Source organism: Bidens hawaiensis, unplaced genomic scaffold (assembly GCF_021521415.1).
Source record: "Bidens hawaiensis isolate Kalapana, Puna unplaced genomic scaffold, B.hawaiensis_p1.1 tig00027177_1, whole genome shotgun sequence".
NCBI lineage: Eukaryota > Viridiplantae > Streptophyta > Magnoliopsida > Asterales > Asteraceae > Bidens > Bidens hawaiensis.
The window spans coordinates 45,026-69,514 of NW_027494393.1; the positions used below are offsets into that span (position 1 = coordinate 45,026).

The 24,489-nt window shown below is 32.9% G+C and overlaps 2 protein-coding genes and 1 pseudogene across 2 annotated transcripts; 1 reads left to right on the plus strand and 2 right to left on the minus strand.

Moving 5' to 3' along the window:
* The first annotated feature begins 1,810 nt into the window (after positions 1–1,810).
* On the plus strand, positions 1,811–4,274 carry LOC143574942 (enoyl-[acyl-carrier-protein] reductase, mitochondrial-like). The gene is made up of 5 exons (XM_077059432.1): positions 1,811–1,905; positions 2,999–3,130; positions 3,234–3,377; positions 3,464–3,566; positions 3,655–4,274. Exons 1-5 carry the CDS (start codon positions 1,860–1,862, stop codon positions 3,764–3,766), a joined length of 537 nt encoding a protein of 178 aa, XP_076915547.1. The 5' UTR covers positions 1,811–1,859; the 3' UTR covers positions 3,767–4,274.
* Positions 4,275–6,282: 2,008 nt separating this feature from the next.
* LOC143574943 (mitogen-activated protein kinase homolog NTF6-like) lies at positions 6,283–9,079 on the minus strand. Its single transcript, XM_077059433.1, has 6 exons — positions 8,829–9,079; positions 7,837–7,966; positions 7,618–7,755; positions 7,200–7,532; positions 6,940–7,123; positions 6,283–6,843 (listed from the first exon to the last, which is right to left on the minus strand). The coding sequence occupies exons 1-6, from the start codon at positions 8,999–9,001 to the stop codon at positions 6,659–6,661; spliced, it is 1,143 nt and encodes a 380-aa protein (XP_076915548.1). The 5' UTR covers positions 9,002–9,079; the 3' UTR covers positions 6,283–6,658.
* Positions 9,080–22,186: 13,107 nt separating this feature from the next.
* Positions 22,187–24,437, minus strand: LOC143574940 (serpin-ZX pseudogene; annotated as a pseudogene).
* Between the last annotated feature and the right edge of the window lie 52 nt (positions 24,438–24,489).

Sequence of the window (24,489 nt, forward strand, 5' to 3'; positions counted from 1 at the left end):
GTAGTGTGCTTACAAACAACAACGACCATACTAACCCTTTTTATGGCAACCAAAAAGGTCTTTATCGACCCATAACCCCCCCCCCCCCAAACATCGCAAACGTTCTCCGATATGTTATTATGACTGATAACGTCATATATGTCTTCGCAATTACCCGAAGCCCAAGTACCCAAACCCTTGTATCCGAACCACAAGTAGCTCCTACCACGTCAAAAGCAAAATGAAGTAATAAAAAAACCTCAACGTGAAACAACCAAAGTTAAAGGTGATCGAAGGAAGTGGCAAAACGGATAAGAATGTTGCGTTGGCACGTGCGTGAACTGACTCGTCTGAAGACTAGATGCAAGGTAAATTATAAAAAGAACTATTAAAATATTTTACATATTTTATTTATTTGGCGAATAACATTAGTTTTTTATTTCCATCAAAAGTGACGGTAAACCTTCCTCTCGTTTTTGGGCGAGTATACATGGTAAGTTCTATTAGACAATGGGTCGAGGTGAATACCGCAACGGCGAAGCCGTCTAAAGAAAATGGAAGTCAATGCAAACAAAAATAGCCAACTTCGCCAACTTGTACAATCACTGTGAAACAAGCGGTAAAAAACGGCATGAGCGATGCCAACGTAACGGAGTTTACCTTAAAACAATACTGAGCCGAAAATAATGCAGATTTTAATATGTTGGAAGTTTGGAGGTAGTGCATAAACTCACCAAAGCGGGCGACCATCCAGCTACCTTTTTTCGCGACCGCCACGCTAACTTTTTCGCGACCGTCCAAATGGTCAAAGACAACGTCTACTTCGGCCGATCAAGCATCGTCTCAAGCCACATTGGACGTTCGTTGTCACTACAACTTAAACGATCAAGATCCTGAATTTGTTTTTGATGAACCGGGTGAGTTACAACGCCCGGTCGGAAGAGAAGAAGCTAAGGCGGCGGCGAGAGGTAGAGGGTCTTCATCTAAAACGACATTCTTGATGAATTCTGAAGTGAGCTCACGATTTTGACAACTTGGAGCTTAGACTTTGTGAGATTGTCACTGGTTTAAAAATAAAGGAGTAAAATACAAGGATGCACGAAGAAAGAAAAGTAATCCATGCGGAATATATACGATGCACGATGAGAGGAAAAAAATGCAATTGAAACAGGAACGAGATAGGATTTCAAGTTCCTCACATAGGATCTATCTCATATAGAACCGAAGATGCTGGTTTTATTGGAGAAGAAAAAGAAAAGAATACTAGCCAAATACGCGAGCGAGGAAGAGGATGAGGTCGGCGAGTATTTGTTTTATTTTAGTTCATTAGGTAGGTTATGATGTTTTTAATTGGGCTGTAAGTTTTTTATTTTTATTTTAGTTTAGTTATTGCTGTTTTCTTTTCAATTTTATTGTAAAAAAGAGTTTAATGCCATCGGGGGCAAACCACGTGGGAGCAACATTGGATGATTGGAATAAGCTTTGTTGCTTTCAGTGTTCACATAACACTGGTCACCCTACACTGACACCCCCCCTAAAAGAAAAATTACAAGAATTCAATTGTCTACATTGGCCCTTCAACTAACCACTATATAAAGACCGTAAAAAAATTGAAAAACACGAAGATACGACCACCTTTAAGTATACGTTACACTTTGAGCAAAACGCCGACACTCACGCATAGCATATCCTCCTTCGCCTTCATTAAACATCCGGCATGGTTAACGCATTCTAAAGCCATCTTCTACGAGAACCACGGTCCTCCAGATGCTGTCACCAACTTTCTTATTTACTAACGTTCATATTACAAAAGCTAAGTTTGATGCAGAATAATCGAACTTCCGCCTGTTGAAATCAAAGCAAACGACGTGTGTGTTAAAATGCTCGCTGCTCCCATTAATCCATCCGATATTAATAGAATTGAAGGTTTGCACTCAAATCTATTAATCAATCATTTGGTGGTATTCCCAAATGATCACCTGATGATGACACGCCATTGTTGAGATAAACAATCATAGTTGCCTCATTCCTGCTATGTAATAACATGTGTCCTTTATCTTCATGAATCACGTTGTAGACTACTTGCATAATTAGAGTTGAGCACAATTCGGATCGGATCGGTTCGATTATTAGGGTAAACCGAAACCAAAGTCATCGGTTTTTTGAATATACAAACCAATCGGTTTTTTGGTTATATTCAGTTTCGATTCGGTTATAGTTGGGGTTTATTTTTTCAATTATGTGTAGACATTCACAAAAAAAAAATCAAAATGAAAATGATGATTTTAAGCTTGTAACAACGTATCAGAGTACCCCATATACATTAAATTCAATAAACAAAAATAGGCACGCGTTATATGGAACCATACGAATACAAATTTGCTAAAGTAGTAGAGAGTTTAAAATTCAACAAAGTTTTTAATCAAAAAACACTAAAAGTTTAGGCTTAATCTTCATTCATCATCTTATTCATCTTCAAAGTTTAGTCCTAGTTTTCATTGTCTTCATAATCCTTATCACCATCAAACGGTTTGGTTCGGATTTTTCAAAAATGGATAACCGAACCGAAACTGAAAAATCGGTTTTTCAAAAAAGAAAAAAATGAACCGTCGGTTAATGCTTCGGTTCGGTTTTTTTGGTTTATTCGGTTTTCTGCTCACCCCTATGCATAATTACATCCTATTTAAAATATTAAAGCCTAATAATATCAGTGTTTTATGGCATGTTATTGTGGGGTTCGTAGGCCTTGGTTAGGCGCCGGGTTTTAGTTGAGATCGCAGAAGAGGAGACAGGTTCAGGACTGCAGGCCACCGGCCCTATTCCCTGTATATATCATGTTATGCACATGTAAATGTTATCACTTAATAAAATAATACCTAACATTAAATCCTCTTTTTCATTTCATGTGTGTGTTCAGTGTCATGTGTGATTGATCCTAACAGTTTTAGTACAATTAATGTTCATACGTACATATGACTTTTAAGATATATGCACATCAGTCTTTTATGGTGTCCTGTAGGTGTGTACCCTGTGAGGCGACCGGTGCCTGCTGTTGCGGGACATGAGGGTGTAGGTGAAGTCCACTCTGTAGGGTCAGCAGTAAAAGGTCTTTCTCCAGGTGATTTGGTTATGACGTATCCACCATCACCCGGTAAACTCTTCCTAGCTATCATAAGTTTAGATACAAATTGTTTGTTAATTAGTTATGTCATATTTTTATGACCACAAGTTGAAAAGTTATATCATCTTATTAGGAACATGGCAGACACATGTTGTTAAAGATAAAAGTTTGTGGCATAAGTTAGATAGAGGTACACCAGTGGAATATGCTGCCACAGTTACTATCAACCCGTTGACTGCCTTGAGGATGATGGAGGATTACATGGACCTCAGATCAGGTGCTACAGTTTCTTCTGACACTAAATTTTCAATTTCTAGTTTACCTTAAGTTTTACCTAATGAATTCTGGTTTATTTATGAATAGGGGATGTAATTGTGCAGAATGGAGCAACGAGTATGGTCGGGCAATGCGTCATCCAGCTTGCTAAACTACGCGGCATTCATACCATTAACATTATAAGGGACAGGTTAATAAACTATCTTCCATTTTGCTGATGTGAAGTTTAATTGAACTGTTTCTTTAACTGGTCTATGGATTTTGCTCACTAATTGTAGGAGCGGGTCGGATGAAGCGAAAGAGAAGCTTAAGAAACTTGGTGCTGATCAAGTGTATACTGAAAGCCAGATGGATGTTAAAAACGTCAAGAGTCTATTGGTATGTTCTTAATAGAAACTGACTAGTGAGCATATATCTGTCACTCACACTAACATGTATTGTTCATGTTTTAGGGCAAACTGCCTGAACCTGTTCTTGGGTTTAATTGTGTTGGTGGTAATGCAGCTTCTTTGGTTCTCAAGTTATTAAGGCGAGATTTGGTTTTATATATTTAGTTCATTCTAATTTAGGTGTTCATTTATTGAGAGTACTATTTATGGTTTTAGGCATGGTGGGACGATGGTGACTTATGGCGGTATGGCTAAGAAGCCTATAACTGTATCAACTTCATCCTTCATATTTAAAGTATGTAACCCATTTTATCATTCATTTACATGTGGCTATTAAATATGTTTCATGCATTAATAAAAACAAAGTCCTCATTAGATTTGGAGTACCACTTTATTATTTAACCCCTTTAATTTGGAGATCGCACAATGATAGTCTTTTCATCAGTAAATCGCATTCGGTCGAAATGGTAATGGGCGAATTCAAGCTAGACTCTTTCCTTTGGATAAAGAAAAGGAGTTAGTCAATTTAGTTTGGTTTTATTTTGTAAAGCCCCCCTATATGTGATTGTTAGAATAATTCTGTTTTTATTTGGTTACGTATTTGATTTATTTTTAATGTTCTTTGTTTATTAAGTGTGCACATGTTTATCCTTATTGCAGGAGCTATCCTTGAAAGGATTTTGGTTGCACAAATGGATAAGTTCATGTAAAACAGAAGTGTGCAGAGAAACATTAGATTACCTTTTGGGTTTAATTCGCGAAGGAAATCTGAAATACGAGTAAGCCATTTATCTATTTTCCTTGAAATGAATGATATGTACGTGTATTTTTGTCCATAGTTAGATATTGATGCTCAAAGATGTTGATTAATATGCAGCATGGAGGTTACTCCTTTCAGTGAGTTTCACACAGCGTTAGATAAGGCGCTTGGAAAGCATGGGAGCCAACCTAAGCAAGTCATTAAGTTCTAATATTACTCCCATGCATCCCTCAACAAATTAAGTTACTAGTTCCAATGTCATGTAGCCATTTGAAGTTAGTCAAATAATGCTAGGGCGAGTCTATTTTCATTTAATTCTGTCTATTTGTTGTTTATTAAGAATCCGATCTTCAGTGATGAATTAAATAAAAAGAACTCTAAAAAAAGGGTTTGAACTAGATAGAGATTGTAAATGGATACAACACAATTGATATCAAATGTTGAATTGAACTGATCCCATGGTTTTACAAGGACTCTGATTCTATATACCTGTTGAAGCGGTTTGAGGAACCGATACAACGATTCAATTACACGCTTAATCAAACGATGTTAACATATAGTATAGCAGGTAAACAACTTTTACTTCAAACTTCATATTGGTAACACATTCAATATCCTTAGCTATCGTATGCCATGCATTGTTTGTAGTTGCTTCAACATATCCCCTGTTTAGTTGTACCATCATGCATGGATCATAGATATCTATTTCCTTGCCATTGCTAGAGTATATATGGCGGGTTTGGTCTTTCAAAGTAGGATTAGAGATAGGTATTATGAGTCATTCAACAAGCTCAGAGAACATCTTTATTTTCCATGTTATGACAAACATCTCCATCAAATATCATCTTAAAGCCTTGTTTTGTAAGATGCTTCAAACTTAACATGTATTTTATCCAAGCGAGGAACACAGTATATATACACCTTTTATAAGTGTGTTTGTTCCATCAAGATTCACTTCCACATCTCACATTCCTTTTATAAACTTAAAATTTTATCTTCATATTTGCATTTTTAACAATCAACATTCGATCCCAAGGTTCGTGTATGGCCTTAACTATTTTGTAGTGTCGTTGGAGAAAAGACAATCAAGTCTTTGACTAGACAATTAGGCTATGTGTAGTGGAGGGGCTACAATTGGGGGCGAATTGTGACACGTGACGCCAAGTCAGCATGGAGTGGTAATTTGTTTTTGGGGTGTAATGGTGTAGGGGCTACAAGTTGGGCCCACAGTGTGTTTTTTTATTATTTTCTTTTTATAATTAAACTAATTAAATAAAAACCAATTTATTTAAATAATTAAATTAAACGTTTGACCGAAAGCAGGGAATTGGTAGTTCGGTTGGTTCGGGTTGTTTCTAGGATTCATTTTGTTTATTTTTTGTAAGAAAACAATAATAGAAGGCATATTTCATGCATGTGGATATGTGATGTTCAAAACACTAATCACTGAATTTTTATGTTATCTGGCAGGCAGTGAAAAGAGTGAACATAGAGAAATAGATAGTAGAATTTTAAATGTTGTAGTAATTAAGTTTTATTCATTTTCAATGTGTTTGGTTTATGCTAAAGGGACACATGAGTTTCGTTTCGATCTATCAAGTTAATATTGTTTTTACACATGGTTATTAAAGGATGTTTGTATCTGTTATTGTGTAACTAGTAAATCTGGTAAGAAAGTAAAAAATACCAAGTCGTTCATTGCAAAGTCACGGTTCGGATTTGTAACTTTTTAAATGTGACGAGAAACTGGTTTTTGTCACACTAAAAAGTTGTTAATGCTAAAATATTGTAAGTACCGCTTCAAATATATCTTATAAATATAAAGTTATAAACTAAAATTAAAACCACTCCAAAACCACTTGTTCAACTTCAAATACATGATCATTCAGACTATCCCATGCCGAAGAAAAGAACATAAATACTCCATATACATACAGCTCTTAATGCACAAAATACAAGCCACTTGGCGACAATCTCGCAACTTTCCAAGAAGGAATTGACTGTCTTTATTATCCTTTGTTTCCCTTCACAAAATAAAATTGCTACTTTAGCTAAATTTCAACACAAACAGAACCGAATATAAATCATACCTGCCGGTCCTCACTGAACAAATCAACAAATTTTGAAATAAGATTACTCAGCCACTGCATTATCACTATCAGGATTGAAGTTCATAGTTTCTTTCCAGATGAGGTCCCTCACATCCTCCTCACTTAGAGACGCTTGCTCAAAATCAAATACAAAAGGCGATGCACAAGTAGGCTCCTCATTTATCTCATGTAGAATTTGCAAGAAAGGATGATTAAGAGCATCTTCAACTATAATAATCATGTTACGAAAACATTTAAATCCGTTAACAAAAACCAACATCATCTTTTTATAGTAACATTCAAATCAAAAAAACAAATAGTTACCACTTATTCGTTTAGACGGATCAAATACTAACATCTTCTCTGCAAGATCCAACACTAGAGGCGATGCATTCGGGAACTTTTCTTGAAAAGTCTTGGTCGGAACATAAGGAAGCTGTTTGACATACTTCCGAGCATTGTCACTTCTTAAAAATCCAAGATCTGAGTCATCTGGTGAACCCAGAAGCTGTATGCATTAAAGAGGCTTTAAACAATGAATCAAGAGATGGTATGCATTATAACTGAGTTCATAAAAACAGTACCTCGGTTATAAGAACCAATTGTTGGACATAATCTTTACCAGGAAATAGTGGTTCCCTCAAAGCAATTTCCATTAAAATGCAACCGACTGACCAGATATCAATGGCTGCAGTATACTCTGAGCAGTTAAGTAACAACTCAGGGGCTCTATACCACCGGGTCACAACATATTCAGTCATGAAATCCGTCTCAGATGTTGTTCTCGCAAGCCCAAAGTCACAGATCTTTAGGTCACAATTTGCATTCAGAAGCAAATTACTTGGTTTCAGATCACGGTGCAAAACATTCGCAGAGTGAACATACTTTAATCCACGTAATAGTTGATATAAAAAGTACTGTCATTTACAATGTAAACATCAGACACATTAGCAATTCATATCACGATGAATAAATAAACTGAATGTAAATAAATTCACTCACCTGACAGTGGTCATCTGTTAATGCCTGAGAAGAGCGAATGATTTGATGAAGATCGGTATCCAATAACTCATACACAATGTAAACATCATGAAACTTCCTTTTATCTGGTGGTCGTATGATGTCCTTAATTTTCACAATCTACAAAATATAAATATTTGTGTATTAGATTACTGAGATAGTAACACTTTGAAACAAGGAAATTGTAATGAATGTACATACATTCTCATGATCCATATGACATAAGAGTTTGATTTCGCGTAAGGTCCTCTTGGCATCAATATTGTTATCAAATGCATTCCCTATTTTCTTGATTGCAACATCTTCCTTAGTTTCAGAATTCTTAGCACAACTGCAATAGATAAACAGTAACACACTATTAAATTATGTTGTAAAGAAAATAATGCTAATGTTTGTAAGAAATGAACAAATGAGGATACAATTAGTTCACTAACAGTAACTTAACCAGCAACATATGATGATTTAGCAAACTTCCTAGCTCACTATTGAGCTTGTTGGAAATCAGGCCCCGAAAACAACACTAAAACAATCGGTTTTTGTAATCAAACACCATATCACGACTCTTTCTTAATTCTTATATTCAATAAACTTGCACTCTAATTACATAGGCCCTAACCATCTACATATATTAAATAACTTCCTAAACATCTTATGACCCAAACTCCTAATATCTAGTAATTCAAAATTTCAAACAAGTAGATAAACATGCAATTAAATCAAACTGTTAAACCAATAAATACACTAATAAATTAAACCTATCTCTTGACTCTTTACATTTCACCCATTCGATTTTCACACATTGACTAATTAAGATTAATTTTAACTTAGTTCCAATAGAGCTAACTTTTGATCATCAATATCAGAATTTGCTTTAGTTGTCCAAACGCCCGATTGAAGAAACCACAACAAGTTTCACTTCAAACCTCTAATGTCAAATCCCTAATTCCCAATTTTAATTAATTTACAACATACACTTTAACACCAATTGAAATCAATTCCATTAATCAAAGATACCGATGTCAATTCACAAGATCTAATCATACGAACTAATAACCGACCGTAAATTAACCTAGACGTCCACCAAATGCTACTAATTCCAGCTAATAAAAATCCAGCAACACATCACACTGATCTCAAATTCTCCACACATAAAACTTAAACTCGATAACCACAAAACAAAGAGACGAACATACCAAACGATGCCGTACGCACCGCGGCCGACAGGTTGAATCGGAGGAACGTATTTGGAAGTGACCTCAAACAGGTTACCAAGTACGGTGTAATGAATGAACTTGCCGCCGTAAGCCGGAACACCTTTTAGCACCACCCCTTCACCGTCACATTTAGATTCACTGGCTTCCTCCATAATTAATGATTGGGTTTCAAAGGTGGGAGAGAGAGTGAGGCTTTTGGATTTTGAATTGGGACTGGTTAGCTGGCATTGGAGCTGAGTAATAAGCTTTTTCAATAACTTACAAACTTGGTCCTTCTAGTTATCTAACTATACTATTAAAGCAATAGGCTTTATGTCAAAATCCTGTCTTGTTCACTAGAGTTTCCATGTATATCAATAGCTTCCCATTTTTCATCTTAATTAAATAAATCAATAATAAATTAAAATAAGATTAATCAATTCTCTTAAATTATTCTCTTTCATCTTTCATTTAATGTTTAATTTTGAATTTGAATGTTAAATATTTTTTAATTATGTTTCTACTTAATAATTATAATTAATAATTAATTACAATTTATTTATTATGTATACTATAAGTATAAATATGTTTTGAAACTAATTTTATGTTATTATTTTTGATTGATGATTGATTTTATTCACACTCTTTGTTTCTTCTCAGCAGGTTTAATGGTTTTTAGATAATTTATATATATTTCATCAATAGAATTCGATATAGAGTGAATATGAATTTAACTTTAGTATAATTGTTTCTACTATTATATTTAAAATTTTTTATCAAATTGACCGGTTTGTACCATTATGTTAAAATTTAGGAAAGAATCACCCCTTTGGTTAAGGAAATTGTATAACGGAATTTCTAAATTTGAATTAATTATTGTAGCTTATTTGATTATTTGATTAAGTATATGATTTAGTATCATTAATTTTTACTATAATTACGGATGATAAATTTTACATAAATTTTACATAAATATAAAATTAGAATTAATAAATTTTACGTAAATATAAAATTGCAACCAAATATATTAATATCAATTACAATATTTAAATCATTAATGGCTCAATTGAATAAGGGATTTATTAACCATCCTTAAGATTTACTATAAATACAAATGTTGACATGTTTACTGATTCTAAATTTCTCAAATATTGATTTAATATATGGTGCTGATTTTAAATATTCTAATTGATTATATTGGATTTGATAATTAGTATTCAATTGTATTAAAACTGTGTTAATGTTAATAAATAAAACAAAATTAGTAATTTCTTTTTTCACACCTTATATGAATTACATATATAATTAAATGTTGATTAATTCTATTATGTTGATTATTTTTATAAATTTCAATCATATGATTCAATACTCATTATATAAAAATTTATTGTAATTTTATATATTATAGACATTGTTATTTTATAAACTACATATACGGTGTTATAATTGATGAACATTACATTTAGTAATTGAAATTTTAAAAATTAATTAATCCTAATTTCCTAATTTTCGTCCTTATTTTAAGTTAATTGAGTTTCCCTAATTTTTTGTTTCTAATTACAATAGGAAATTCGTGTATAAATACCTAACATTCATACGGTAATTCTTACACTAACAAATCCCTAATGTAACATCCCGTTTTACGGGTTTCAGTTAATAAATGAAAGTATGGGTTATTAGGAGTTGGGCTAGTGATTGGGTCAAATGGACATGGGTTATGGACTTGGGTTATGAAAGAAAGAGGAAATGACCATGGGTTTAAGCCCATGATCTATATATATATAAACACTTAATACCTATTTTCATTCATTCACACATATTCCATACACCTCTCAAAACACACACTTAAGCTCTCTCTCTCTCTCTAGCCGAAATATAGAAGAAAAAACGGATCCCGACCCAAGGTATGATAGTATTTTGTTGTATGAGCTTAAATCCGTGAGATATAAACACGAAACGACGAGCCGACACCGTTAAACCGTTTAAGTCACAAGATCCGGGTGGAATCGGGTATAAACCGAACCTATGATGAGCTTAGGGGTCACCCTAGCTCAGATCTGGATCAAACGAGACGGAAAAACGGTGGAAAACGAGCTAGATCTCGTTTTTCCGGTGAAACAGCGTTTTTCCGGCGGCGGCGCTGGAAAGGCGGCTGGTACGAGGTTAGCGTGTCAGAGAATGTTTCCGACATTCTCTGACCTAACCCTAATTCGCTAAGGGTAACTAGCGAAGTAGATGTGATTCGCCAGCCGATTCGCTAAGGAAAGATTAGCGAACTGGCATGTAATTCGTTAAGGAAATAAGGGCGAACTAGGCATTCGCTAAGGTCATTCGTTAAGGGAGGGACGAATGAACCCCATTCGTTGTAGGGTTCATTCGTTGACCAGATCAGTTTGTTAAAATAACATAATTCGTTAAGAACCAAGTAACGAACCAGAAGTTTAATGGAATGACAGAACAGTTCCTGGACTTAGAAAAGAATGATTTAATTACAAAGAAGCCCTTGAACTTTTAAGTAGAAAATTATTTAATGATTCAAAATCCTAATGGAAAATGTGTTAAGACAGTTAATGAAAATAAAATTTCTCCAAGCTGACCTGGCAGCTTAACCCCAGCCAGGGGCTCTGCCCCTTGGACCCCGCTAAGGGCTGCCGCCCCTAGAACCCCGCTGCCAGGGGCGCTACCCCCGGACCCCCGTTCGTTGTGGGTTATATAAAGATAGATGTACGATATGAGTAGCAATAGTTAATTGATGCACGTAAATTATTATACAGTTAGCCGTGCCCAACTGAAGAAAGGAATAACTATTAACGGTGAACGTAACCGACTTCAGGTGAGTTTCTAACCCCACTTCCTTGTTATGTTTTCGGGGTTGTGTGCATACTCGATGTGATAGTTAATACACTTACCTCAAGTGGTAAGTGTATGCCTTGTATGATGTATGTATGATGATTGCTTGACGGTGCGTGAACGATCTACGGATATTGCATGTACCGTCAGGTGGTTACTAAAGATGTGATTGCTATGTATGATGTAAGATAATATATATGATGTATGCATAATGTACGTATGATATGTTAATGGTACGTGAACGCTCTTCGGAGATTGCACGTATTGTCAGGAAAAGTATCTAAGAACAGGTATAATATATATAATGTATGCGTAATGTACGTATGATATGTTAATGGTACGTGAACGCTCTTCGGAGATTGCACGTATTGTCAGGAAGAGTATTTAAAAACAGGTGTAGTATGAAGCGATGGAAGAAAGGGTACCGGACCCTAATAATATCCGAGGATGAAGGGTACCGGACCCTACTAATATCCGAGGATGAAGGGTACCGGACCCTACTAATATCCGAGGATGAAGGGTGACCGGACCCTAATAATATCTGAGGTATGTAGGGTGAAACACCCTTTATAATGTATGGTTAGATATGAATGTGTATGGACGAATGCTGATCATGATATGTATGTAATGCGTACATTCGGGCACGTATATGTGTATGAAAATAAGTAATGTAATTAACTAGAACTTACTTAGCGTAGCTGACTTTTAGTATGCACGCAGGCAAATAGGTTGAGGCAGCTCGCGTGACTGAAGACACATGGCATGGAATCGAAGATACTGGCATCTCGGAGAAATGTTGTGATGTTTTAAAGACTATGTTTTGCTTTAATTGACTACGGATGTTTTATAAGACATGATTTGATGGTTATGTAAAATTTTATGGTTGAAGTTTTATTATTCCACGAAAGTTTTTATTAACTCTGATATTTAGAACTGCGTTTATGAGTAAATCCAACACTAAAGTAAGGCTACCGGTAACGGGGCCTTACACCCAACCATTTTAATATCTCTCTCTCTCTCTCTCTCTTTCTCTCTCTCTCTCGGCTTATTCCTCAACCGTCTCCTATATTCCGGTAATGGCCAATTTTGTTATACGTTTTTCCGGTAAGGTTCTATTATTTCCGGTAAGATTTCTGGTAATGCTTTATATTTATTTTAATTGCTATATAATTTTTTTATAATATCTTTAGGTTGTAAATCAAAATCCAAGATTGAATTAATATGTTGAAGTTATTACGGTTTTCCGGTAACGTTTTATATTTATTTTAATTTTTATATTACTTTGTTATAATATCTTTAGATTCTATATCAAAATCCAAATATTAAACTGATAATTTTCCGTTTTTGTTTGTATTTATATTAATATTTATATGATTTTTTTCTTATAATCTTTTTAGGTTATATATCAAAATCGAAGATTTAATGGAGATCTTCACTATTTCGTTTTTCCGGTAACGCGATTCAAATTTTCCGGTTGTAAGTTATAACATCAATTTTAGATTTTTTTCACATGATTCAAATCTTCCATAATTTGTAATATATTTATTATGTGATATTAATATTAATATTTGATTTTATCATTTCAGGTTATTGTTCCCAACTTGGTATAGCTAATTTCATGGATTGAGAATTGTTTGATAAGATGTCTTTTATTTTTGTTTAATATTAATTTATATTTATGTTAGTATTCATGTATTTATTTATTTTCCACAATTTATGTAATTTAATTGATTACTCCCTCCGTCCCAATTTAGATGTCCTATTTTGACTTTTCAAGTCTTTCTTTTGCAACTTTGACCGTAAATATTTTTGTTCGTGTCGTATAATACTTGATGAAAATTATATCAATGTAAAATACATTTAAAACCCAATCCATTCATATAATTTTCATCAAGTATTATACGACACGAACAAAAATATTTACGGTCAAAGTTGTAAAAGAAAGACTTGAAAAGTCAAACTAGGACTTTTAAATTGGGACGGAGGGAGTATTATATAACACCGAATGAAATTTAGTTGATTATTCTATAATACATTAAATTATCTATAGTAGGATAATCAATCTTATATTGTTGTTGGTCAAAAGTCCAATTATATTGAATATGTTTAAATAACAATTACATATTTGATTATGGTGAATAGGTTAAAATAACAACAATTTGAATAAATTAACGATTTGACTCAATTTGACCATTTATATTAAATAAGTTTAAATAAAATTTACATATTTAAACATAATTCTCATTCCTAATTTGACTAATTTTTCAACCGTTTTTATTTTTTTGAATACCATTCATAAATATAAACTCATTTCATAATTATTCAATATTCATTTATTAAATAAAAAAATTAGTTTCTTCTAAATATTTCAAGTTATTGTGAATTTAATGTTAATTTCAACTAAATTCCTTAAGTGAATAATAAAAATTATTTATTTGAACCATTTTGAAATTCGAATTCTTGACCACTTACAAAAATAGGTTATATAGTTAATAATCCGGTGCTCACGTACATTATAGAATCTTTAATACATTTGACCAATTTAATATGTCTTTATTATAATTTTTTAATTACCGTGTTTTAATTAAGGTAACCAATAAATTATTATTGTTAATTAATTAACGTATTTACGTTTTTATAAAGATTCTTATAATACGTGTTTTAGTAGGTTAGGTGATATAATGTTTTAAACACGATTAATTACAATATAATTAAAATTGATATGTTTAAATCTACACCATATTTTAAGCTAGATAATAAAATTAGTAATGTACAAGAATAAGTTAGTAATTGATATTTATTACCATTAATATAATTAATCATATCAATTAAACGAATTTTGGTAACTGGCATGAATTATCAATTCCCATACATCTAAAATTAGACCCAGTTAACAATAACATAAATAATTAAGCCTAGAATATAACTTTGTTTAGCTTTATAAAAAATAATGTATACTAATTAAGCCTATATATTAAAATATTTTTTACTAGAGACGGGACATGAAATTGAAAATTTTAATTGAGTCAACTAATTAAAAAAAATGTATAAACTGACTTTAAAGGATGTTTATTATACGGGATATGATACAATTAATTAAGCCTATGTATATACTATATTTCTTTATTAAAATGATGTTTACTAAAGAAGGGATAATTTACTTTATGATAAATCATTTAATAGTTTTCTTAATTTACTTTATGATAGTCATTTATCAAAATTAATTACTTTCTATAATAAAAATGATAGAGACTAACTTTTCTAATATCATTAAATATCCCAAAATTCAAAATCATTTAAATAACCAGATTAAAATCACATTCAATTACCAAAACCACATATCATTCAATTTACCATAATTATGCAAAATCATTAGTTTATGACTTAATTGTAATTAAAATCTTTAATTATTCTCTATATAAATGGGAAAATGTGTTGACTTTTTTTATTTTTAAGAAATTAAGAGATTCAGTTTTACAACATTTGGTACCAAGCTTAATAACATATTTTCATATTTAATTTATTTATTTATGTTTACTTAAATTTATATCATTGAATTTTGCAGAAATTATTAAAAGTTTTTTTTGAGGCAGTTTTATGGTGATGACGCCCCATGTGGAGGTATAATGATTAGGAGGAATAATACTATTATAAAATAGTAAGCTTCAATTACTACTAAATATTTAAGAACCACTAAAAATTATTTTATTCACCTTTTGTATGTATTAAAAAATGAATACATTATTAGTATCTTACTAATGGAAAATAAGATATCAAAAGGCTATATAAATTATCATCTCATGCTCAATCTCTAATCGGGTGTTAGGTAAAAACCTCAATTTATTTTGTGTTTGTTGTATAAGGTTTTTTACTTTATTTATCGAAAGCTTTATAACCTATATTTTTTATTATAATTATATATCAGGAGCTTGACAGTGGAATTTGAATACAAGGTAATTTCTTACTTTATATTCATCAATTGTGTAGTTAATTTAATTTTGACCTTTAAATTGATTAATTACTAATTAGTTATTTAATATTTCTTCCATGATGGTTTAGATACAATACTGTCGATTTTTTGGAATTCCAAAACAACATTAAGGTGCTTACAAATTGCATATATATTTATACTGAGGGCCAAATATCTTATTTACCTTATCATTACTATACAATTTAATATTTTCATTATTAAATTTGAAACCTTTTTTACATTATAATAATTAGTAAGTCCTCCTAAGATAATACTGTTGTGGTTGATTTCATTTCGCAAAAATAAGATGGAGAAGATATTAATGGCCAAGTGCATGACTTTTCGGGAGGAAAATAAATAGATTGGTTGCATATGAACAAGATTTAGGTAAAGTCTATTAAATTCATTTCTAAAGAGTACTATAAAAAGAGAAAGTTTTGTTTCTCTAATATATTAAACTAATTTCTAGCCAAGATCATTATGCAATTTGATTTTTTATTATCAATATATCATATGTTGTAGATACTTATCTTCATGGATATAAAGACTATTAATACAGATTAATAAAAAAACCAATATTTTAAGATTTATACATACTGTTGGGCTCAATGAGAACTACTAAATATTTAAGAACCACTAAAAAATATTTTATTCATCTTTTATATGTATTAAAAAATGAATACATTATTAGTATCTTACTAATGGAAAATAAAACGTCACTATATCGAATGGTTGCCACATCCGGACTGTTATTAGCAACCATATGGATATGTAGTTAGGCATGTCAAATTGTGCAGGTTCGTGTCATGATTTAGAACATGTGTGAGCTAATATGGGTTATTAACATCTTGACTTCAAGTCACAACAAGTTCAAGTCAATATTAGAGTGTATACAATTTATGGCTCTATGAATCGCTAAACAAGTTATATAAGCCAATTGATATTTGTAACTGTTTAGTTATTAGCTATTAAAAACCAATTTGTTCCTTTTTATATTTATCAACAACGAAATGCTACAAATTAAAGTATAAACCTTATATACAAGGAAGTATTTAGGGAGTTGTAGATACTAAATTTATTATACTTTTGTTAAATAAATAGTTAAACTGTATAGAATTTTCTTCATGTTTATTTTAAATTACACTTCAAGTAGTTCTTCCTACACCTTGTAAAAGCACAAAGTACTTAAAATATCAAAAAAAAAAAAACACGAGGCTAACAGTTAGATGTCAATCCTTACATGTTGAAGAGATAAAATAATTTGCGAATTGACTATTGGATATAGGTGAAGGGAATGTTGGGGGGGGGGGGGTTCAAATGAAGACAGATGAATGTACAAATTCCGATGATCTTCTAATTAACAATTCATTATATCCAATATCTGATTTAATAGACTTTGTCTATCCTTCGAATTTAGACAAGTTCTATTAACTTACTTTCGAGGACGGGAAATATTGTCGTTTGAAATTATATGTGTGTGTTAGACGATTTCTATATTTCCACCGGCGGCGCCCACGGGACAATAACCTAGTATATATATATATATATATATATTTGGTTTTCAAGTTAACTATAAGATCTTTGATGAAAATATCAAATCGTGTTTTGTTACACGTTAGAGCACTTGCAATCGGGTGGTTGACGAATGGGGCCACGTCAGCAACGTGACCCAATTCCACAAGTATTTGGAATCAAAGTAACTAAAGCGTTCGAAGGATTTGTTTTGAGTCAATAAAAATATATTAGCAACATTTTTTTAAGACTGTGGCTTGCAAAGATACCGACCAATTTCTTTTCTTGTGGAACCCAACTTACAATTGGACAAAGGAAGCATAGAACCGAGGGTTGATGGTCAACGATATCGACGTAGCCTTGGGTGTTTACTTTACTTACATGATACTAGAACCGAATATCACCCCTTCGTGAACATTGTGAGTCATTTTGTTGTTGACCCACGACAATAGCACATGGATGCGATGTATCATGTCTTAAGATATTTCATGGGTACGCTAGGGAAAGTTGTTCTCTTAAAAAGTAATGATAGATAGGAGACCGCTTATAAGTCAGAAATATTTGACGATAAAGGACAAGAAAAAAGTAGCGAGCACCCCACAACGGGCACAAAAGATAAGTCTCGCATTGTGTGCTACAAATGTGGTAAGGTTGGACATTATGCCTATGAATGTCCAGATAGAAAACACAAGAATGGAAAGTCTCTCTTAGATGAAAGTGAAGCAAATTGTGTGAAGCATAGTTGTGAGAAGCAAAGTGAAGTGTGTGAGAAACAAAGTGATGTCGTGAGAAGCAAATGAAGTCGTGTGAAGCATGATCAAATGGAGCATTCAATGAAAGGAAGGAAGCCAAAAGTTTAAAGATTAAAGAGTAATGGCGTGAAAAGACAAAGATAGAAGACCTGAAGATCAGAAGACTCTATCTTTACATGTTTGTGATTAAGGAGGTGAATGTTAGATTTAATCACTCTCGTGTAAAGTTTAGCGTTAGTTATGTCAAAGTGTCAAACTATGTTTTAGTTAGTTTTGATATTTATGTATTGTAGAAGGGCTAATTAGCATTAAGATCAAAAGATATGAACGAACATGATCTATGGTATAAGAGAAAGAGGAAGTTAAGATGATGTCGTCTTAACTTCTTTTTAACTTCTTCTGCTAATTAGCTCTTCTAAGAAGAACAAGCACTATTGAAGATGAAGATTGATAAGAATAATAATCAAACAACAATTTAATTACAAAAGGTATGTATTCTTCACTGATTTGGAAGGTTATATAGACCACAAATGTTCTTTCATGTCTTTTAATCCTAATGCTAATTACTTAATGCTAATTACAACTTCAGCCATTCTACAATACATAAATATTAAAACTAACTAAAACATAGTTTGACACTTTGACATAACCAACCTTAAACTTTACATGGGAGGGATTTAATCTAACATTCACCCCTTAATCACGAACATGTAAAGATAGAGAAAAGTATGCTGCTTATTTTGACCATATGATCTTGTTCTATTCTAGAGAAACTCAGAAAAGTGAATCCTACAAAGTGTGAAGTGTTGGCCAGACGGATCAAACAATCATATCAAACGAACTTATCAAACACACAAACACGCGATATTGGGGTGACAACCCGCGACTCTTTTAATATAATCAAGCGAACTTCTCAAACGAACAAAACTTCACGAACATACTAGGAGAAAAGACTCTCTTCAGTCTCTTGACTCTCTCTTAACTCTCTCTCTCTCTCTCTCAACTCTCTCTCTCTCAAAACTAATAATCTAGACTCTATATATAGACTCACTAAACTTGCTCTTCAAGACATACCTTTTCTAACCCTACTACAATTCAAATAACTGAATTATAACTTAACAAAATAAACTTTTAACTTTACTAATAATTCAAGATTAATCCTTCATTCACCCCCTTAATCTTGAATTGTTCATCTCTTTTGTACTGCCAAGGTCTTGAATTTCCAATAACGCTCTCAACTCTTCAATTTTAATCATTGGTTCATTTTTACCCTTTCTTTTCGGTTGTTTGTAACAAACTTGTTTAACAAGTTCTTCACGCTCGTCGTTCAAACCATCCACATTGATCTCACATACCACTTCATTCTCCACATTCTTCTTTTTTACTTTTCTTTTCATTCTTTGCTCATCAAAACTTGCAGATGGGCTATTCATTCTTTCTTTATCAAACTCTACTAGGCCTTTCATTCTGACAATTCTTCTCAACCTTTCATTTGATTCTGACTTTTCATCAACAAATGCTCTATTGTTGACTTTCACACACACTTCTAAATCTACAGACCCGTTAGCTGCATCATTCCTTTCATTCGGTACAATACTCTTCCTCTCATCATCGTCAGTAGCAGATCTTTGTTTCTTCTCACTTATCATCTTAACAACTTTCTCATCTTCAAGGTTGTTTGAGTATAAAAAACATGCCTGAAGATTCACCGTCTTCTCTTCTTCTTCCGAAGAAATTCTTTCTTTTTCTTCATTCAACCTTTCTTTTCCTTCACTTCTCAAAACAGATTGCGAAGCTTCTTCATTCTCTGTAGCTTCTTAAGCTTCATTATTACGTGCTTGTTCTTCTTGAACAATAGCACCCAATCTTTCCTTCTCAATGATCTCATCCATTCTTTCTTTCTTAGCGGCTTCTTGAGCTACTTTTTCATCTTCTACTTTTCGTACATGATCAATTCCGAGAAATCGAATCTTCAAAACATGCCATACTTCCTTAGCATTCATGAGTATGCAAACTTGTACCAAGATATCTTCTGGTAGGGTTTGACATATGAACCCTAACGTTGTGTACATCTTCCTTTCATCTACAGCTACACCGAGTGTAGGTTCAATAACATCCCAAAAACCATACTCTTTCAGAAACCCCTCCATCTTGGTTGACCATACTTTGTAGTTCGATTTCGTCAATACTGGAAGTCTTCCAATCATCATCGTTTCTTTCATATCTTTACTTTCTTTTCTGGTTTATAATTTCAGTTGAAATTGATTTCAAATCCAGAAACCAATCTCTCGTAAATAAACAAGCACTACAAACTTTTCTTCTCTTTCTTACTTTCTTCACATCAATAAGAACAACATTCTTGATTATCCAAAATCAATCTTGCTTTTATAATATGGATTCTATAAGCTTGAACACTTTCTCGCAATTTGATTTCTATTGATGTGCTTTTAGATTTTTTTCTTTACAAACAAAATTTGATTAAAAAATAGGACCTATGCTCATTCACATAAGATATAGATTTAAAATTAGTTCCAATCCTCACGTCCTCACTTTTCTTATTGGCTTATTATTTTCAAACCCCACTTCACCCACAATAATTTTGAATTAATTCCACCGACTGATCTTAATTCAAAGTAACTAAGATTATTTACCTGGAAGCTTGCTTCAAATAATTTGAGCCGAGCCTTGAGGTTTTCTTTCAACACCTTTGACTTTCGAACAACTATAACTTGCCACTCACGATTCTTTTTGCAAACCACCAAACCTGGTGACTCAATTAGGCGGCCAATCTTCAAAAGGAATAAACCAAACAAAGAATTGTTTTGCGTGAAACCAATCGTGTGTTTAACGAGCCTAAGCTTTGATACCAATTGTTGGCCCAGACGGATCAAACAATCATATCAAACGAACTTATCAAACACACAAACACGCGATATTAGGGTCAAACAATCATATCAAACGAACTTATCAAACACACAAACACACGATATTGGGGTGACAACCCGCGACTCTTTTAATATAATCAAACGGACTTCTCAAACGAACATAACTTCACGAACATACAAGGAGAAAAAGACTCTCTTGACTCTCTCAACTCTCTCTCAAAACTAATAATCTAGATTCTATATATAGACTCATTAAACTTACTCTTCAAGACATACCTTTCCTAACCCTACTACAATTCAAATAACTAAATTATAACTTAACAAAATAAACTTTTAACTTTACTAATAATTCAAGATTAATCCTTCTTGAAGTTTTGATTATGGTCTGTGCACAGGTACATATCTTTCTTTGACTCTTGGTTTAGGTGGTAACTGCACAGAGAAGACAAGATAAGGGGGTGGGGGTAATGAGTTGAAAGCCGAAGCAAAAACGGCCTGTGCTGACCTGCTAACACCTTTAGCACATTAAAAAAAATGGCAGGTGATGAATTTCCTATTGTGATTATGATAAAAACTAACCAATAAAACATCAAATATAGTATACATCAATATTTTTTTTCTTATGTTCTAATTGCGTTTAATTATTGGGCTAATGTGGCTTACGAGATTGGTTGTTAGATATGTGGGAGTTGGGACATTTTAGCTTGTTTTAAATAATAAAATTTCACTTATATAATCCCAATGATAACAATCATCTTTTGTTTAACATTATTACATCTATCGTAGGCAACCGGCGTTACAATTTTTGCTTTGATTTGCTATTAAGAATCTATATTTATTAACGCATTTTAGTGTATTTACAAAGATGTACACAAATGATTTAGGTTGATTTTGAATTCCAAGTCTATTTCGAGTCATTTTGGATCATAGTTAGTGTGTGAATGATTGTGTTGATTAATATTTTTATCCTGTAATTATTTGTAGCTTTTGTGTATATACTTTGTAAGAAACTTATATTTGATGTATCTTTGTTATGGTTATATTTTATTATGTTTAACTTAGTTATGTAGCTTTGCTAATTGGTGATTATAATATGAATTCATGACGTATGTTATGTATATTATTGAATTCTATCTTTTGTTGTATTTTTTTAACCACACATGTATCACATGAGTTTAACCTAGTATATAACCATAACACGTGCAATAAGCAATAAACACGGCATAATATAACAATACGTCCGCTTGAATTTGAATCAAATGGCCCAAGATGTAATAGCCTTACTCCAAAAACCACTTGGTACAATTAAGCGAAAGAAAAAGAGAAGTCCCCACTATAAACAAAAGATAGCGTGTTAATGATACTAGAAATTGAAACTGTCGTTTCAACCTATACGGGGTTCAACACCTGTCCCATAAACAACACGACACCAGATACATCTTCTCTTATCACAAACAAAAACGGATGATCCGCCACAAAATCAATCATCTTGGGTTTCTCTACATACCATGATGAACTATCATACCACCCAGATACTGTAGTGATCGCTGCAGCTTCAGTACCTTCTTCACAAACCTCCACAACAGATTTATGAGAAATGTTTGAAACATAAATGTTTTCACTAGCACATAAGTCAGCCACTTCGGTGAAATCATCACAATCATTGTTGAAAGGAAATACAAGCCCTAATTCCTTCAATAAACAAGTAACTTCAAAATTGAATGAGATCTTAAATTTTGGTATCAAAAACTGTCCGACTTCTACTTTTCGGTGTGGAATGTGACGATCTAAAAAGTCATATGTGGAATCGATTTTCTCTAATAAAGATTGAAGGCCGTCTTTTGCATGTGGCAGGAAAATGTACATTGTGAATCGACGCTTATCTTGACCACGTAGATAGGGAAGACCCAAAACTTTGAAATCATCATATTCATTCACAAATTGCCTTTCATCACTAGTCATGAAGGGAACTTTAACTCTGTTGCCGTGAAGGAGGTGGAAGTCGGATTCTTCTGTCATTGTCTGGTCAAACTCCTGACTCCATGCTCCTTTGAAGTAGACAGCATTTGCAAAGATGAGCCTAGTGAACTCGTTAACTGAATTAGCATAAATGACTTCTTCTATAAGGCCATTTGTTTGATTTTCAGCCCATAAATTCACTTTATTGACTACCTCAGCTGCCTTCATTTTAACCAAAAAATTATATGTTAGCTATATGAAAAATAAAGTCTCATATATAAGAAAGTGTAATAGCTTAAGGAAAAAAAATCCAAACCCTTATAAGCCTGAAGTTTGTGAACAAAATAACCAAAATTTTAATCACAATAAGAACATATAATGAACAATATGTAAAACATCACAAACATGATTAGTAAAGGTAAATGATTAGTAAAGGTAAACCTAGCAAATATAATCTATGAGTTACCTCATAAATGTTGCATAAAACTTTAATTAGGTAGGCGGCCCAATAGCTTTATTGGGTAAAGTTAGGGCTCTCATAATTCATAAATAAACCCTTGTTTTTTTTTCAAAGAATAACTATTTATATATATGTAGAAGAAAATTAATTAAGAGACAATTCATAAGTAAACGTATGATGATATTGTGGCTCCGTGGTTAAATAATATGTTCAAACCTGTTTTGGAGTATTTCCTTGCCGGTTTGATTCTTTCTAGACCATTTATAAAATTAACTTTAATTTTTTTTTTCTCAATTTCATTTTAAGTGATATATACGCACACTCTGAGTTTGTATTATATATAAAAGGACAACTTTATAAAATAGTAATCAAATCACACTCATTTGAAAATAATTATTATAGATTTTATATACGGAACACAACAATTACTCGATGATACATAACAAGAAGTTGGCAAATGTTGAAACATAAAATAAAAGTTAGTCAAGAATGTAATACTACATTTTTTCTATAAAAAGTTTACTATTGTCAGCCTCAAACCCGTGTATAACGAGTAGGGTTTTATTTAGGTAATTAATATAATAAACATTGCATCACATAATTAGAACTCACCTTAGTCTTGAAATCGACTTGTTCACAAGTCGCTTTATCAGCTGTGTCCACAACCTGTTTGAAAGAAGGTTTAAGAGAAAGGGTTTTCTCAACCCAAAGCCCGTTTGCAAAAGACAATCGAGGTCCGCCATTTGGGCTACCGTTAACTAAGGTAGTCGACATGAGCTGAGAATAGAGAGAGTTTAGTTCATTGGTGTCATTTGTTTTGAGGAAAGCAAGGAACTGATCACGTGTTCGGCTTGTGGAACCGGCGGCTGCCAAGCTCAGGACAGCCTGGATCGAAAGGGGTGAGAAAACGACGTTAGAGTCGCGGTTCTTGAGAAGGCGGGTGGCGAGTGTTGTTGAGACATGCGTTTGATGGCTGACTGATTGGTGAAAGTCAGCCCTTGATGTTTCTGGGAGGGAACCTAGAAGACGATGTTGTTGTCGGAAGGTATTAAAAGCCGTTTGATGGCTGACTGATTGGTGAAAGTCAGCCCTTGATGTTTGTGGGAGGGAACCTAGAAGACGATGTTGTTGTCGGAAGGTATTAAAAGCCGCCATTGAGTAACGCTGTTGGATCAGAGGTTTAAGGTTGTTGAAGGTTGAAGGGCGGAAGATAGAAGCCATTGTTAGACTTGAGGAAGAAAAAACTACAACGATGAATTAAAGAAGGGTGATT